The sequence below is a fragment of the Grus americana genome, chromosome 18 (assembly GCF_028858705.1).
Source record: "Grus americana isolate bGruAme1 chromosome 18, bGruAme1.mat, whole genome shotgun sequence".
Lineage (NCBI taxonomy): Eukaryota > Metazoa > Chordata > Aves > Gruiformes > Gruidae > Grus > Grus americana.
In genome coordinates, this window is record NC_072869.1 from 8,554,841 (window position 1) to 8,572,558 (window position 17,718).

The 17,718-nt window shown below is 43.9% G+C and overlaps 1 protein-coding gene across 1 annotated transcript in view; it reads right to left on the reverse strand.

Moving 5' to 3' along the window:
- The window catches only part of UBE2O (ubiquitin conjugating enzyme E2 O), a 65,927-nt gene that overhangs the window by 22,497 nt on the left and 25,712 nt on the right, over nt 1-17,718 (reverse strand). Inside the window, exons 2-5 of the mRNA XM_054846327.1 lie at nt 8,647-8,706; nt 3,335-3,445; nt 2,297-2,394; nt 762-825 (exon numbers count right to left, since the gene is read on the reverse strand). Of these exons, the coding sequence (XP_054702302.1) occupies nt 762-825; nt 2,297-2,394; nt 3,335-3,445; nt 8,647-8,706 (333 nt within the window). The remainder of the gene's footprint in view (nt 1-761; nt 826-2,296; nt 2,395-3,334; nt 3,446-8,646; nt 8,707-17,718) is intronic.

Below are 17,718 nucleotides of genomic sequence, written 5' to 3' on the forward strand. Positions count from 1 at the left end.
GAACCTTTGCTTTGAAGGCTGGGAAGGATAAGGGCTGACTGCATTGCTAGTTCCCAAGAATTACACGCCATTCTCAGTCAACTCCCAATAACTCCCAAAACTCCCAACTGCCAGGAATGCACCAAGGCCATGCTGATGCTGTTTGGAAGAACAAGCAAGCTGTCGTCAGCTTTTGAAGGTAGGAAAGGATAGATCCCATCATCACACAGGGAACTCTGTTTTACCCAAAACCTAGCCAAACCTTCCCTACCACATAATCTGAAAAATGCCAGTGTGGTGGCAGCTCTCTGTTCAGAGAATGTGATGGGATACAATAACAAGAGATGGTATTTTACGTGATCTGAAACCATGCTTCTAGCAGCACACCTTTTAAACAATATGCCCTTTTCCAGAAGGGGAGCAATTTTGAAAGCATTAAATGGAGTAAGAGCCTTTTCAAGCATGTACAGATATAATGAGCAGGCAGTGAACTGCCTTGACATCAGCCATCTGACTGCATGTTACACAAGTTGTTTGCAAAGAAAGCAGTTGGATAGACTAATTGTATTATCTCCTCAAAACCTGCTCATTACCTTTAAGCTTCATCCTGTTACACTTACTTCAAGTGAAGATCTAATGAAGTGTTTTTCAGCTGTGATGCATTGTTTAATTTTTAGGATTAATAAGTGCCTACAGTTTTGCCTTCTCCCCCCCTCCCCCTGCACAAAAAGCTTTCAAGAGGAAGTTGATCAAAAAAACTCTCAGGAGAACCAGAAGCTCACCGAGTCGCTGACGTGAGGACAAACATCATACAACTTGGCTCCATCTTCTGTGCTCATAGAACACCTGGAAAACAGACAAGAGACACGGTCGCGTTTCTAGAGCCATCCACCTCAAAAGCAAACAGCACCAAATTAACTGATGCTACCTGAGCACGTCTGGCATATACCCAGAAGTATATCACTCAACCTTTATGGTCCTGAGCAAAATGGGTTATAGACAAGCTATAAAAACACTGCCTGGTATCTAAAAGTTCCATTCAGCATGTAAAAAAAAAAAAGTAATATACAGGGTGCCAGACAAGACTTGTCTGCTGCAAAGGTGCCATTTGTTATTCACGCCAGTGCTGGAACCTAAAGGCAATTTGGGTATACTTGCTTCAGCAATAGCTTCATTTCCAGAGTGAGTTCTAGTGGGATTTCAAATGATTCATTAGGAAGAGATTATGAAAACAGTTACCTCCTCTTACATAGCCATGCATGAGCTGGTAACAGGTACCAAGCAAAGTTTTAAATTGCCCCAGTAACTGCAGGCGATAGAGATAGAGAAGTGTAGCTATTTTTCACTCCCAGTTTAACGGATGCATAAGCGCCTTCCAGCCTGGGTTAGCTGAACGCTAGAACAATCAAAATCAGACGCATCCACCAATCATCTGTTATAGCTCTCGCATTACTTGCTTCTCTTAGACTCAGAGCTGGCTGCAGAATTGTGGACTTTTTTTTTTTTTAAACATCAATGTCAACACTCAATTTACAAGACAGATGGGTTATTCCCCAGCTGCCAGGCCCATAAGCCTCTTGGCCCTCCACTGGTTCCTTCCTTCCATCAATAAAAAAGTTTGTTGGACAAGACAGGCCTCAGTGACAGAGTGTATGGAGTGGATTCATAGGGGTTTAGCTCACAAGTAACCGTCCGATATGCACAAGGAACAGAATTCAGATCCTTCTGCTGGCTTTGCAGAAATAAATTAACCAGATATTTCTGTCAATATCTCTGGTTAAATCTCTCTCTAGAGATATGACTTTGGATTATGTCTTCATTGAAAAAACATTCCTGATACAGTTGAAAATAACAGTGAAAAAGCAGAGCTGTTCAATCTTGGGCTGCTTTCTCATCTTTGATAAAAAGCACTAGTCTGCAAGCTTCTGCACTTTCACAGACCTTTAAGGTAACAATCCTCTCTGCATCTCAGTGCAGTTATGCTTTCCTACTGAGAAAAGGTCTGGAATAGCAATCCATCTTAAACAGCTCCTTTTCCAGAGGAAAAGCACAGTTTAAAGACCAATGTGCTTTAGTTGTGGAGCACCGATCTGCTGGGACTGAAAGAAATTGTCACCTTTCAGACAACAGGTTTTCCAGAGGGTGACCAATGAATCTCAACATTTTCAGAAAAAGATGTGTTCTTCCTCTACATCTGAGGATAACACAAGCAGATAACTTATCAGCATGTGAATGAAGCCCAGCCTGTTTCTAGCTCTTAAAATAGATCAGGATTTGAAAGCCAAGGAGGACAAGTCTTCAACAGAAAGAAAAGTACCTAGCTCCATTGGAAAGCTTGAGGATGACCTGGTTCTTCAAATCATAGACCTTGCCCAGCCAGCAGTCGTAGGCTATGTAGTCACCATACATAAAAGGCTATGAAGAAAACAGGAAACAAAACCTTAAAATATCAGCCCTTGTACACACAATCAGTGCTCACACAATGCAGACTAGATAGCAAAGGGACTTATGACAGCAACTACAGGTCTTGCTGTAAACTGGAATTAAGGTACATTGAGGAGTTTACTCCATAGTCAGCACATAGCCTAGATTCTCCAGTTAAATAACTCAGGCTTTCTCTGGGATTTTTTTCCTTGGATCTTAAGTTTAAGTCAAGCATCCTGTTCTGTTCAAGAGGCGCTCTGCAAAGTAGAGGTGTACTCACACTTGTGTTCAGTTAATATTAACAATTTTTATCACTGAGACTAATTTTCCATCCCCGAGAAGCTTGCATCCCACTGCCTTTCCACAGGCTGTTTCTTGAGAAAGGTTGTGAGACTCCTGTTTTTCACTCCCAAATTACCTTTTTCTCAGAGGAAAAAGAATGATGAAATCCTATCCCACCTGGTCTCTGGATATCACCCACCCAAGAGGGAGAACCAAGTATGCTTCAGACTGTACCACCTCAACAGAAAGATGCTTGGCTCATCTCAGCATTTTTATAGCCTGTTTAAACAGTAACGATATTGCAGCTGAAAAAAATCTCTGTGCCACTGCCGTGGGGTTGCCCCAATCAGGCTGTCACACCAGCCCATCTCAGTGCAGAAGCTCTCACACAACTTAATGTCAACCTAGCCCTTCAAGTCAATTTGGTCTCAGCAATGTGATCAGAAACACAGAACAGATGGGGAGATGAGGCGATGCTGTATCATCATCTTCCAGGGAGGATGCTTGCAGTAAGTTTAAAATAAAACCAAACTGCAAATGCATCTTGCACAATATGGATGCCTCCTTTGCATGTGTTACTTGAAATACAACAGCATCCATCCAAACCACCAAGCCCTGGCTCCCACGTGTATTTTGGCTGCGTTCTCACCCAGATATGTTGCAGGTCTTTGCTGTTGACAGGGTAGAGGATGCAGTTGGTTCCTACCAGCTTCACAGCACACTCTATGTTGACATCAATTACAGTTCCACACTGGCTGTCCTGAAAACACAAAGGAGAAAAAGGGTTTACCACCTAGGGAAGGTTCTACATACACACATCTGTGCTCCGTGTACAAATCAGAAGTGCAGAGACAGCTTTCAACAGTAAACACCCTCTTACCCTTCAGGCCCTTGTTCTGAAGGGGCATTTCACATGATCCTAAGACAACTCAGAAGGTGAGATCACTATTAAAGACCTGTAGTGTTTTCTTTCCCAGTTAAAACTTGCAATGGCTGCTAAAGCAGCAGCCCGGAGACTCCTGCATCTGGTCAAATAAGACCACACTATGTCAGGTGGTTAGTATTTACGTGCTTTAAAATCTGCCTGGCTCCTCGGTCTATTCAACTGAGCAAACTTCTGTAACTCCATAGGACCATCCTGCAGGTACTGCCCTGAGTTAGCAAAGGCAGGGGTAGATCAATCCCAGAACAAAAGAGAAATTCTTTAAAGCTATCTGTGACTTCTCATGCAAACTTGATTTTGCAGGACATTATAAATGGTCTTCACTTGCTGCCATACTAAAAAAACCCAATAATCTGGCACCTTTAGTCAGATTTCAAGGTTTCAAGCCAAATAATTTACAGTTGGTCCAATTACGAGATGGCTGTCATTATCTCCCTCACTTTTGAGCAAAGTTTTAATCTTTTTTTTTGTCCCCAAGAAAATAACGCATGCTGTCAAGAGCCTTCTGGGCATAGTTTGGCAGGGAGCACACAATATGCATGTTGCTCACACATATGGTGGAGGCCTGCAAGGAAGGGCTGCTAACCCAAACACTGTCAAATGCAGCAGCTGCCCTGGCCTCCTGACAGCTGGGACAATCGATACCCTTATTTATTAAAGACCACAAGTCCATTATAAAAGCTGACTGAGGGCCAGCATGACAAATGCCCTGGTATCAGCAACTTCTGAAGCTGTCCTTATCTCAAACATCAAGGTCTCTGCTCCAACAGGACTTGAGCTTAACACTCAAAGGGCTCATATCATACCCTGCGAGAAGTGGATTTGTTCCCACAGTCCACTTATAAACATGCCGTTCTTTCAACCATGTTAAATATTTATTCAAAACCTTCACTCAGAGCCCTGGACAGCCCTTTTGGGAATTCAGGACTCTGCTGGTGCTCAACACATCCAGTCTCATCTTGGGAACTGGTAGTTAAGAGCAAAGACACCCTACAGACACCTGCAGTCCAGGATAATTCCTGGACAGATTGCTCAGCCCATTTGGCTGGCTTGCTTTCCACCTGCCTGCTGCAAGCCCTCCTCCTCACATCACACAAACCCCGTGCTCCGCAGCCCCCCAGCTCCCGAGGAGGCAACGATGAGGAGAATAGGTCCTGCCCCACACATTGCCCATGCATAGCTGTGCCAGCATGGCCAGGAGGGCTGGGAGAGCCAGGCTGGCAGAGCCCAAAGTTGTAGGGGCTCATTCCCTCCTGCTGCTCCACACATCGCTCCCACTTCTTTCTAGGGAAGGACGCCTTTCCCAGCGATAGCTCCATCATCACAGACCGCAGCTAAGCCTAACATAGCTTGCAGCCTGCACAGGCTGCCAGGAAAGAACCCAGCAGAGCTGTACCATAACTCTCACCTGAAAAGGGTTTGCCAGAAGTACGCCGATTCACAACAGCTGCTACCAGCACGATTCAAGCTGTAGGATGAGCAAGGCCTGCTCAGAAGTGGCACCTGCTCAAATGAAACCCACAACTTCTGCAGGCTAGAGCACAGCCACCTACTCTGCTTTTCCTCTGGATTAAGCTAAATTAAGCATGCCCAGTCCGTCCTCTGCCCATGCTTTGCAGTTCAGGTCCTGTGTTTTAGATTGCTTAGTAGTCAGAACCAAAAAACATCAAGAAAAATTCCTTGCCCTACACTGAGCATTTCAGAATTAATTTTTCCTTTATCAGTAGCCAACATGACAGCAGCTCTGAGACATGATACAATCCAACACCTGCAGTTTCTGTGGATCATCTTGTCTCTGGGCCTAGAATTCCTCTTCTATTGATGGTGAAAGAACAACAAGTAATAAAACTAGGACTGGGGTGACTGATGTACATCAACACCCTCTGCCCATTCTCTAAGTGACAGTGTCCTCATGGAGAGGGTGCCTGCACCACCCTACAAGCCATCCTCCCATCTAACACAGTTGGATGCTATAGTGATGAGCAAGAGCCCCAGGTTTAGCTCAGCTTGCTTTTCCTTCCAGTTGCAAAACACTTGAGCAAGCACAGAGCGGCATCTGTGGTTCAGAAAGCAGAGATCAATGTTGTGAGCAGCCCCAGAAGGTACAGGGCTGTTGAGTCACAGCTCTCCTCCCTCACCTACCATAGAACCTTTGTTTATTAGGAGTTTATTTATTTCATTGTCACATGAAACATTAGCCTGCGACAGGGGAGGCAGATTTGCAGGCTGAGGGGTTCTGCTGAATCACTCCGTCAGATTACAGCAGTACTCAGCAATGCAGTCCCAGACCAAGAAGTCTCCAACTTGTCGCTTGTCTTCCAGGGCAGGTCTACAGCTGGAGCACAGCTCCTCACCAACCTGCTCAAGTACAACTGTCCTGTTCATTAGATGCTCCCATTAAAGGAAGGGCCAAATGAAACGGGCTGACATTTCACAGTTCTGTTACAAAAATCAATTTCCATCAACCCCAATAGCAGAACTGGAAAAGGGAGGTGACTGATCTTCATTAGAAGGGTTGATGGGTTCAGCCCCACTCACACCAGAATTAAGTGCACTCCCTAGACTTTGTCTGCTTCTTCTGGTACCCTGATGACACGCATCAGGGTGGAGATACTGAATATTTAAGTGGTGAATGGATGGAGAAGTGACTCTTTTCCTTCCCCAGAGACAAAGCTTTAAGGCAGACCAGCAGACTCCCACCTGAGAGAACAGCAGCTCAGCAAGCATAGGCTTCAACCCTGTATCTTCTACCTCCCATCCTTTTACTCCTTCCCTCAATGCTCTTTTCTAATAAGGCAATCTTCACACCACTCTCTCATTCCTTTATTTAAAAGGGACAGCATAGTCCAGCACCCTTTGAAGCAACAAAATCCCAGTGTCTGACAGATTACAGACCTTCTAATCTTCCCCCCAAATTAGCATATCACCTGGAAAAATGAACTCTGCCACTTTCACTACTTCTCATCCAGCTGGATTAGACTTACAGGCTCAACTGCATTCAGAAAATGATCTTATTTTATGCATTACTCCCTGAAGCTGTCTTTCCCCACACTCAGTGCTTGATGAGAAGCACATGCATTCGAGTCAGCTCTCTTCTCTTGAGGAAGAGAGGATTTTGAGTCCTCCCCACTCAAGGTTAAAAACAAGCCCTAAGAGAGCATGGTGAATAAAGAATAAGTTCCACATTGTGCATTTGCCAGGCCAACTGGTGCAGGGCAACCATCCCACATCCTGAATTTGGCAGGCTGACACTTGCAGATTTTCTATTTTAAATGCTCTTGTAATTTTTGGAAGATTTCTCATTAACATGTGAAGGTTTTCTTTGGGAGAGAAGGGGTTTATTGTTCCATTTACCACTGACATTTAAAACATACTTGAGGGTAAGGTGAAGTATAAGTCATCTTCAGATTTGCTATGCTTTTGAACAGAGGGAAGAAATTTGAGTTATATCCTCACTATTCTATCAATTAAAAAAAAATGAAGTTATCAGCCACTAGTACAAATGGTCAAGCAAAAGCCAGTGTTTAAACATCCAAACAGACAATAAACGAGCGTGCAAAACAACTGCTGGGTAGTGGATCTACCAATACGCATGCAGCAAGCCAGAGAAGCCAATTTCTGCTCAGATGAGTATGGAAATTGCAGACAAAAGCAGCACATCCATGTTTGCCAAGAGGAGGGCAACTTGCTGTCCTGAAAGCTTAAAATGACTTTAAGAAGCATTGGAGAACAGTTGAGAGGCAGGACGCAAAGCATCCCTCTGAGTGAGAAGGATATACTACAGAGTCCAGCTGTGCCAGGTACAACAGCAGAAAGAGCTGATATTTCAATTTGGTAGCTGTTCATTGTTTTGGACTGAAACACTTTCATAAAGCTGCAGTTTTAGTAAGATATGTTGACTCCAAATTTCCATTTCAAACAACAATTACATTTCTTAAGAAAATATTTTGTTTCAACGCTTTTCAAATTATCCTTCAAGTTTTTCCTCCCATTTTTGCTCTTTGGAACATTCTGTGAAAAATGGGTGGGGTTACTTTTTTTTAATTAACAAAAAAGGCTTTATTTAAAAAAAAACCCCAAAACATCCAGGTCAGAGAATGGCCTTCCTCATCCCTGCACACCATGTGGTGCAACTGCAGCAGTTAGCGGCCAGCTGCCTGCTTCATCACAACCTTGGTAGCCACATTGCTGGAAGTCAGTCAAGAGAAGATACAGGCGTGCACATGGCAGGCCATATGGCTCGGGGTTATAGGTTAGGTGTGAGCAACAGCAAGAAATTGCCAGCCTAGCTAAGCTCCTAAAGAGACCACATCTCACCTGATAATTGATCTGAACAGTGTTCCAGTATTCCCTACCCAAAAACCAAATCCAGTCATCTCTGATAAGCACGAATGCTGTACAAGTAGAACAATGACTAGGACTTAAAATAGGATCCAGGGAGAGTAAAGATAATGATTATTGGCTACTAATTAAGAATCAGCTTGCTTTCTGCTGACCTAGGTGTGTCAGATGCTTCAATGTATGTCCTGCTTCAGCAGTGTTGGGATTAGCTGTATTTCTGGGAGAAGTTGGACAAGCTGGTGCTCACTGTAGATTGAGAGGTCTCCCTGAAAATACCTCCTCCAACTTCTCTACCACAGCACACCAAAAGGAACACAGCAGCAGCGCTACCTCCACTCCAGCCTCCCTGTTAGGTCTGGGAGAGCAGGCCTACGCTCCCCACATCTCAGAATGGATTGATTTAAAACTTAAAAGATGGCAGGACAGACAAGCTTCTTGTCTCGTTACTTGACATTATCAGGCTCATTTGCTCAGGAGACCTTTGCAGATATGCAACAGTAGAGAGGCATCCTTATCAGCATTTCATTTTCAAAGGATGCAGCTAGGTCTATCAAACACACTAAAAATAGAACGTGCTCAAAGCTTTACTGTTCAGTTCCATTCAGGCAATTTGGCAAGTCTTAGAAATCCATGCAGCAGTATCACGATCAAAAAGGGACAGAGAAAAAAGCACTTACGCTGGAGCTCATATGTCTGACCACATCTCGAGGGACCACAGAGCGATCTTCAAGCTTCAGCTAAGGGAAGAGAGAGACACTGGATTTAGTGACCCCAGATGATACTTGGTCAGAAATAACATGACAAATACAAATGCACAATAAGTATCCTGATCCTCCAGACTGAGGAGGTTTTCAGCAGAGAATGGTACTTCCATACACAGTTAACCCCTTGACACATTTGCAAAATCCAGCTGACAGATCTGAAACACAGCAATCAGGCGACCTGTCCATGACCGTGCCCTAAGTCAGGCACATCAAAAAGGGCGCAGACATTCTGACTCATTCATCACTCCAAGTCTCAACTCTCTACATCACACATCATTTCCTACCCACATCCAGCCTATGTACTAGAGAAGACAGGAGACACAGGAAGAAGTGCATCTCACCACAGTTCTGTCTCATCCTGCATGCTTTTCACCCAAGATACCCCCAAATATCTGTGGAAATCCTGTTTGGCCTGGAACATTTTAAGCAAGGTACTGTACAGTGAGAAGTCTTAGCTGGCAGGGGAATTGGTGCCAAATTCACTGCAGCAAGCACTTGCCTTGGAAAAAAAAAAAGAAAAAGGAGAAGAAGCGGCTGTTGCTGCACTCAGTAGCCCCCAGGTCCATGCAGGTAGCACAAAATGTCAATAAAACCTGTGGATAAAGTCAAAGCACTGCTCATACTCCAGCTCCTGCTAAAGCACTTGCTGGCAAAGAGCTAGTGCTGGCAACAAAGATGCGGCTGGACCATCGTTACATGTTGCACACTAGTTCACACAGAGTTGTGGGCACCAGGAGTCATTACTGGTAAGGGGAGGCGTCACTGGATGAACCTCCAGTGACTACTGGCCAGTTAACCAAGGCGATGTCCTTCCAAGTGGTCCTTCATCAAGCTGTTTCAGTGATCTGAAGACTACTTGCAGGCTATTTCATTGTTATCGGCAAACTCAAAACTACAAAATGCAGTTGCCATCAGATACACTAATGCTAAAACGCTACACGAGGGATAATGTCCTAAGCATACTAACCAGGAGGCTACAAGACTGAACTCTAATTTCAGACTTGCTCAGCCTCACAGCAACTCAGTTTAGATTTCCATCTGCTGAAGAGGGAGAAGCCTCATCTGCATTTCAGTGGTCAAGAACACATTTGCATTGGTACATCACTCAGAGCCCTGCAAATACGCTAATTACACACCACGTGTTTCGGGAAGCACCATGTGAACGCAGCCTCTTTCACATCTCACTTTCAGAACCTCTCTCCCCACTACTGCCGCATTCGTTGCTTTTCCTTGTTGATCCTCAGCCCAAAATCCACCGTGCTCTGTCAGCATTTCATCCTAACCCACACCCTGGCTTACAGCCTGCTTTACTAAATTAGACATAAATCTATAATCCAAGGACAGGATCCGGAATCAGACCAAAGTACCTGTGTATTTATTGCCTTCTTGATTACGTGTTTCAGTAAGAGAGGAAGAGAGACAGCCAGCTAGGCTTTTAGACCCAACTTCTGGAGTCAGAACTCCACCGGAGTGGGAAACCTGAAGCCACCCACAGCCCATTTCCAGACTGTGGAAGGGTTTTCATCGCCTCCCACATCCCACCAGGGTATACAGACAGACATCAATTTTTATACAGCTTTCTAAAATTATTTGTTAAAATAAGTACTGTATAGATAGCCTCTTAACATCCAGAAGCAGGCAGCAACATTCACATTCCAGTAAGTACTCACGCGTGAGCAGCAGTTTGGGTATTTTAACTGGAGTTCTCTTGCTGCAGAGCTCCATGTGTATAATGATACTTTCATTTCAACATGCATTAGGGCAATTTAATCCCTGACACGTGGTGTTTAAATTGATGCATTATGTTTCAACATATCACTGAGCCCTACCTCTCTGTTCTGTATTAAACAGTATCTGAAGAACCCAGACTGACAAGATGATCCAATGCTACCTGGCAGCAGCAATATTTGTGTTTTAGTCAACTCTGGTAAATCATAAAAGTTGTAAATCAGTAGCTTTCCCGTTTCATGATCCTTCCTGAAGGATATCATCACACAAATTCTTCCCAAAGCAAGGCATAAAACTTTCTCTGCAGGGGCACTACATTTAACCTATTTTGAGATCTCTTGATTTTTAAAGGCAGCACAACTATTTTCAGCTTCATGTGCCAGACTCACCTGCCTCAGCTGCTAGGATAAGCAAGCCAAGTAGTAGGCAGAATGCCAGCATCAACAATAAATACTTAGCAGGTCTGTCATCACACAAAAGACTGTCAAAACCCAGAAGAAACCGGACCAGAGGAAGGCAGAACGGCGGTTGATGAACACATGACAGCTCAGTCATTCCTACTCTTGTCTGTTATACCCAGAGTGATGTGATCATCAGCCGAAGGTCAGCCCCCTCATTCAGCGGTGAGGGAACTCAATATTGGAGAAGCACTTTTAAAATAGGTACTTACAGCTCAGTTGCTATATTTACCTCTATGAAAGTCAGTATTAACATGAGTAGTTTTATGTTCTAGCCATGTGCCTTGGTAATAGCCCCAAGAATGAGAAATATCAGTTTGCCAGAGATGCTCTCAGCTAATCCTGCATTCCTGTACGCCAAGCTGGGCTCAACACCCTCCAAACACCTCAAATGCAAGACATATTTTGTGTTGTCTTTTTAAAAAAATAAATTCACATTTATGTATGTTAAATAAGGCAAACCAAAGACACTCGTCACTGCACACACATTTAACCCAGGCAAAAAGGGATGACTGAGACACTCAGCAGCAGCCAGTTATGTCAGTTAGTGCACTGACTGTAAAAAGAAGTGGCAGAATAGCTCTGGCACCCACTTATTTCAGACAAATAAATTCAGACGCTTTCTTGGTGCTCAGCACTGAACCAATGCCTGGGTTCCACAGCAGATCTACTAGTCAAAAGGCACCAGCTGCAACCCAGAGAACATCTGATACTTCACCAGGTCTGATGATGCTCTCATACCAACACAGCAGGAGGGGTACAGAAATTTTGATTTTTGCACACAGAACAAGCACCAACAGAAGCACGTTCCCCTTCTCAGCTGAGTCACCTCACCTCAAATGAAATAAGGTAGCCATCACAGCTCTCACATGAAACTGGGTAGACTAGGAGAGAAGGACAGATATTTCTGCCTAGCTGCTGAGCATTAACTCATTAAGCCTTGGTAGCTTATTGCTTCACACCATTTGTCTAACTTCTTATCACAAATTTGTCATTTGAAACAAAATCTTTGTGGTTTTTTTTTTTTTAAATTAACTGCAGAGGTTGGGAGATATGTCTGTGACAGTAAACTGGATCCTTGCTTTAGCAAATAATTCAGCAGCTAGGTGTAAGCATCCTCGGAGCAGAGGTGGGTTAAACTCACACTGTAACTCTTTGGGTTTAACCCCTCCACTCCGTAAAGTAAATGGGAGACATGGGGCCAATTTTCCTCTCCAACAATCACCTTCTGACAAGAGATCAACACCAGAGTAATTTATTTTGATGATTTGGACTAGCCACCAGTGCCAAGTGTTGTGGCAGGTAAATGAGTAGCAATTGCTTCTGAAGTCTAGTGACAAATAAAGAGGAGTTGCTGAGATTGCTATAGGGGCAACTGGCCCTGGCTGTTGCGTATCCAGACAAAACCAGTAGTGGAAATACTTGGTAGTGGCATAAATCCTTGGTCACTATCTGCATATTTAAAAGCAGAGCTTAAATGCACTAATTAGCTGCTCAGGTTTGCTAGTAGCATTATTGGTATCCAACAGTGGACAAAACCTCCTCTACACAGGCTCCAGCTACCAGTCCCATTCCCCCCCCCCCCAAATGTCTTATCCAAAGAGGAAAAGACTACACATACATGCTTACTGCCAGCACATCTCTTTTTCTATTCCCATATGGTCTCTCTTCTGCACATGGCAGGACTCTTGATATTTTAGTTTAGGAGAAATAAAAGAAGGTAATTCTGCCCACAAATAGCAGCGTTGTTTTGCTACTGCCACACTTCACTCCAAGTGGGCAATGTTGTCACAGGAGATAATTATGAAGAAATTGTCCCTTGCGTCAAACAACCTAAGAACAGAAGCTGAGGAACAAGCCTAAACGCAGAAGTTTTAAAGGCTGAACGCACCTACGTGCCATCATCGGTTGTCCAATGCACGCACCTTTTGCGCAAGCTCCCTTACCAGCTTTCAGAGGAGCCGAATGCTCAGTGGACCTTGCACATTCAACCCCACACTTGGACACCAGGAAGGACAGGAGATCTTGCCACTATGACTCATCAGCGCCAAAGGCTGAACTTCAGATCACAGTTCCTTGATCTTCACCACCCAGGAACACGCGGACTTGGGAGCACACCTTTCACCTGGATCAGCCACGGTTTTACAACTGCAGTTCTGCTCAGCTGCCCAGCAACGCAGAGTGCACCCTGGCTATGGGAGATGACACCCGATCCAGCATAAAGCTTGCCAATACCAACTTAAACTAGTTCACGCTTGGTCAGTGCTGTCTCACGTAACTGCAATGTCTGACCAATAAAGAATAAAATTTGCTCAAGGGTGCTGGTCTGATCCCACAGCCTCTACCTCCAACGCAATCACTGTAGTGAGAACATCAGTTTCTATTCCAGACGTATTTGAGATTTTTATCCTCCAAAACAAGAGCTCTGGGAATAAGCACATAAGGATGGAGGAGAAAAAGCAGCACCCACCCACCCACCCTCCCTTGGTAACGGCTTATAAAAATGGGAATACAAGGCACAGCAAAAAAAATGGAGGAAAGCACAATGCTGGAGATGAAACTCTATACATTTACCTGAAGTGCTATTTGATAGTCGAAACGTTTATCCATCTAAGAGTCACAAGTGAACTATCTATTACGGAAGCTGCTTCTGCCATTTGAGTTAAGCGAGGACTTGGCTAGCAGCAGTCACCACCACAAGGGCAGGGAAGCCAGGCTTTGACCTGCAGTCCTGCTACTGCGATTCAGTCTGGGCTATTTCTCCCTCTCACACGTCCCAGCGCTTTCCTCATACATCTTGTGTAACTGATCCCATTTAAACCACTGTTTCCAGGCTCTCCTCCTACATTTGCAAACAAAAAAAGAAAAGAAAAAAGCTACTTGCAATTTTATAAAGCCTGTCTTGTAATAGGGATGGTGAGTTCTATCAGCACGACTAAGAAAGAAAGCGTGTAGGGAAATTAATAAATACTGCCTCTTGGATGTATCACCATTCTATGGTCTCCTTTTTAGTCAAGCCAAGGTGTTATACACAGAAAACATGTCACACTTGTCTATTCCGTGCCAATGTAAAAATGTCATGATGGAGGAGGGATGAACCAGATATCTGATTTCTGTCCAAGTTTAACAGTATTTTAGTCTCACAGGTATCAAGGTTTTTAAACTGCACTGGAAAGTGCTCCCAGCAAGTCGACTGATTGAATCTGGAGTTAAAAATTAATCCCTTCCCTGGGACATCCCTCCAGGTCACCAACTCCAACTGCCAGTGTCCTACAATCTCCACGTTAGTAGCTTTGTTTTGAAGGGGCAGCACTTACATGTTAGCTTGGAAGTTGTCACGAAAACTTGTAGCATCAATGCTCAGAGGAAAAAGAAAAACCACGAGTTAAGAGCAAACCCTAGGGAAAGCAGTCTGCTGCAGCAACAGGTAATAAGGCACCACAGAGCTCTCCAAACCCCAGAAGGTACTCAGAGGATGCTCCATAATCAATTAAAGCTAAATCAAAGTGCCTGAGGCTGTGAAAAGATATAATCTTGCTTCATTCAGCTGACAGACAGGCTCTTCATGCGTCTTTTGAATGAGCTGGCCTCTCAGCACCTGAAGTCCAACTGAAGCAGGACATGGTGTACCATATTTCCATGCCTGGTTTCTAACCTGAAAGCAATCAGGTCCTTTTCTCCAAAGGTGAAGCTGTGACTTAGAAACCTGCACCATCACAGCAGTGGTTTGACTGGGACCACTGCAGGGCTCTTACTGGAGGTTAAGGGGAAACTAACTTCCTACATGAAGCAGCTCCAGGCCCACCACCAGCTCTAGTCCTGGGCACAGAGAAAAAACAAAACTGTGCCAACCTGGAACAGCTCAGCAGCTGCCTCGACACAAGGGCGGCTGTAGGACGGGTGTTCGTGGAGGTGGGACAGGAGGGAGCACAGCTGGCAGCAACCAACCCCAAGTCAGCATGCCCCAATTCTTACTTCTTTTTTTTGAACTCTTAAGGTCTGATTACGTATCCAAATTCACTTGAGCTACAACAGTAGCATAGCAATCATCTCAACACAAGCTGTTTTTATTTAAATCTAAATGAGGTGTTTAAGATAGCAAGTCAGCTGTCCAAATATAGCATGGATACACAGAGCTAGATGACAAAGGTTCAAAAATTCAAAGACCCAGAAGATCTGAAGCCAAAATATTTTTAATATCATTTCAGTATCAACACATTACTAGTGGCATCCTATACTACTCTCAGAAAAATATGTTCCACATACGAAGTTCACTTCCCCGAAAGACTTCTATTACATTGATCATATTGCATTGCACACGAACCATCTAAAAAAGCAGGAGAGAGTATAAAGCAGAAGAACTGCGAATCCCATGGAAGCTCAGATTTGGTTCACACAGTGACATTTGAAGTGGCACACGTTGCTTCACTTCTAACAACTGGAGGTTTCCAACCACATTGGGTTTTATGGGGAAGGAATGGTTTTATGGGAGAATGGGGCAGAAGAAAGACTACTAGAAACTTAAGACTCCTGAGAACTGAAATTCTACTACCCAGAAGAGCTGAACAATGAGCTAGACAATACAGAGGGTTTTAAAAATAACCCTTGAGGGATGCAGCTGTAAAACTGCAAGAATAAATCTTCTGCACTGACACAGAAGTTCTGCCCGTGACAGCTCCCGGCTACTCCTACATGGCAACACATGTAGTCTCTGGCTCTTCCAGACAAAAAGTTCAAAAACTGCTTGAGACAGGAAGGAGGTTGTGGAGACCCCCACATTAGAGAACTATGCCCTTCTGGGATAAGGTCTAGGCTTCTGCCTGATCAAGTAGTAGATGTTAGAGTGGTATGCAGCTCCCAACACCCTACTACAGAGTTGGTCACCACTCTGTCACTGAAGTAATACCTTTAGATGCATTTAGGTTTTTAGCAATTTTCATTTTTAACAATCATTTTGCATTTTCATAATATCATGATATTACTTGTCATCTCAAAGCACTCCAAGAATTACAAAAGGAAAAAATATTTAGAGTTACCTAGGAATTGTACCAGGAGATTAAAAAAAAAACTGTTCAACTTGGCCTGTATTAAACTAACTCTCAAAAATCTTGAGTGATTGAGGAACACACAATTCCCCTCACTTTGATCAATCCAAGTGGGAAGGACAGCGAACAGGATCTTTGTTTCCTATATCCAGTGCACAAGAGTCCAAAAGCTGGTTCATGAAGCTGGTCTGGGCAGCACAAAATACCCTTCTGCAAAAGGTCAGGTTGACAATTAACTTCGGCTGCAGGAACAACAGAACAGGGAGAAGCAGGGAGGTGCTGAAATGCTCCCCAAAACTGAAATAAATGCTTTAAAGGATTTCACAGAAGCTAAGATGAAATCAAGACAGCTTTGCATCGCATGCAGCACTACCTGCAGGCAGTCGACTGACGCCGTATTACAATTCTTTTGTTCGCACAACTAACAGATCTGAATCTGCCAATCATCTGACATTCAGCACATTCACAACCAGCAGCACAAACTAAGATTCACCACTAAGCCTCCTCCAAGTAGTACCTGCTACCAGCAAACTACTGTGGATTTAATTGTACAGTGTGGACATAACACTTTTTCAGACAATAAGAGCCATGACCTAAAGTAGGATTTCCTAATTTAGCTCACAAAGATCTCATTGCTGGTAAGGATGAACACAGTCCCAGGCCGTCCACACGCTGCTCTAAAATAAATTTGCCTTCACCAGCTGAACATCTACAACAGTTTTAAAGCCCCTGTACTAACAGGAGATGAATTTTTATCAAATTACACTGTTTAGTGGACTGTCAGAGACAGGCAACACCTGCAACCTCCTAAAGAGGCATTTAGGAAACATCCAGCAGGTGACTGGCTGGAAGGTGGCAGGGGAGGGAAGAAGCCTTTGCAACACCCACAGGAGATCAGGCAATCTGAAAAACTAGAATCCAGTCGTTGGCTCCGCATCACTGCTCCCTTTCAACACTGCTAGCAGTGTGGGAAGGCTTGTTGCACAGGCAGTTTCAAAATCCAGCTGTGTCATTAGTTCTTATAATCTCCCAACAGAGCGAGCCTCCCGGGGGACCTGCAGCTCTCGTAAGACAAACCAACAGCTCTTTGATTTGTCTTCATGACATATTATGGAGACACAGAAACCTGAAGTCATGCCACTCAGCTGAGTTCCTTCAAAAGTCAGGCTGAAGCTCCCTGAGCTTCCACTATCCACACATCTACCTGCAACGGACTTGTAGCTACTTTTGTCTCTGTCTACATTTCTAATCACCCTACCTATGGTAGTAAAGTTCTTGGGTGGCAGAATATCTTTCCATCCTCTGTAGGTACAAAACTCCTTCCGCAGCACAGTTCTGGTCCTTCACTCACAGTCACATACTGCAGCATCTTCCCCGTCCCAACAAATATCACCTTTGAGCCTTCCGGCAGAAAGACACTGAAAGTCTCTACGTTTCCAATTAGTGGAATTTGGCTAGAAAGTCTTCACAAACCACTGGATGCAACAAAAGTTCAGTTTAATTATAATGTGGGTAAATACTGTGTTTTGGGGCAGAGGAATATGGCTTTAACAAATCTTTTGCTTAGCAAAAGTAAATCTTACTTGGATTTCCCTTGTCCAAGGCTGTCTAGCATTATTTATTATACTGGCAACAAATCACTTCTGTAGCTCTGCAAATTTACATGACATTTTGAAAAACAGTGCAAGACAGATTCCCTGGCCTGGTGAATGCACCAATCTGAAAACAAAGACAAGATGACAGGAAAGTTACTG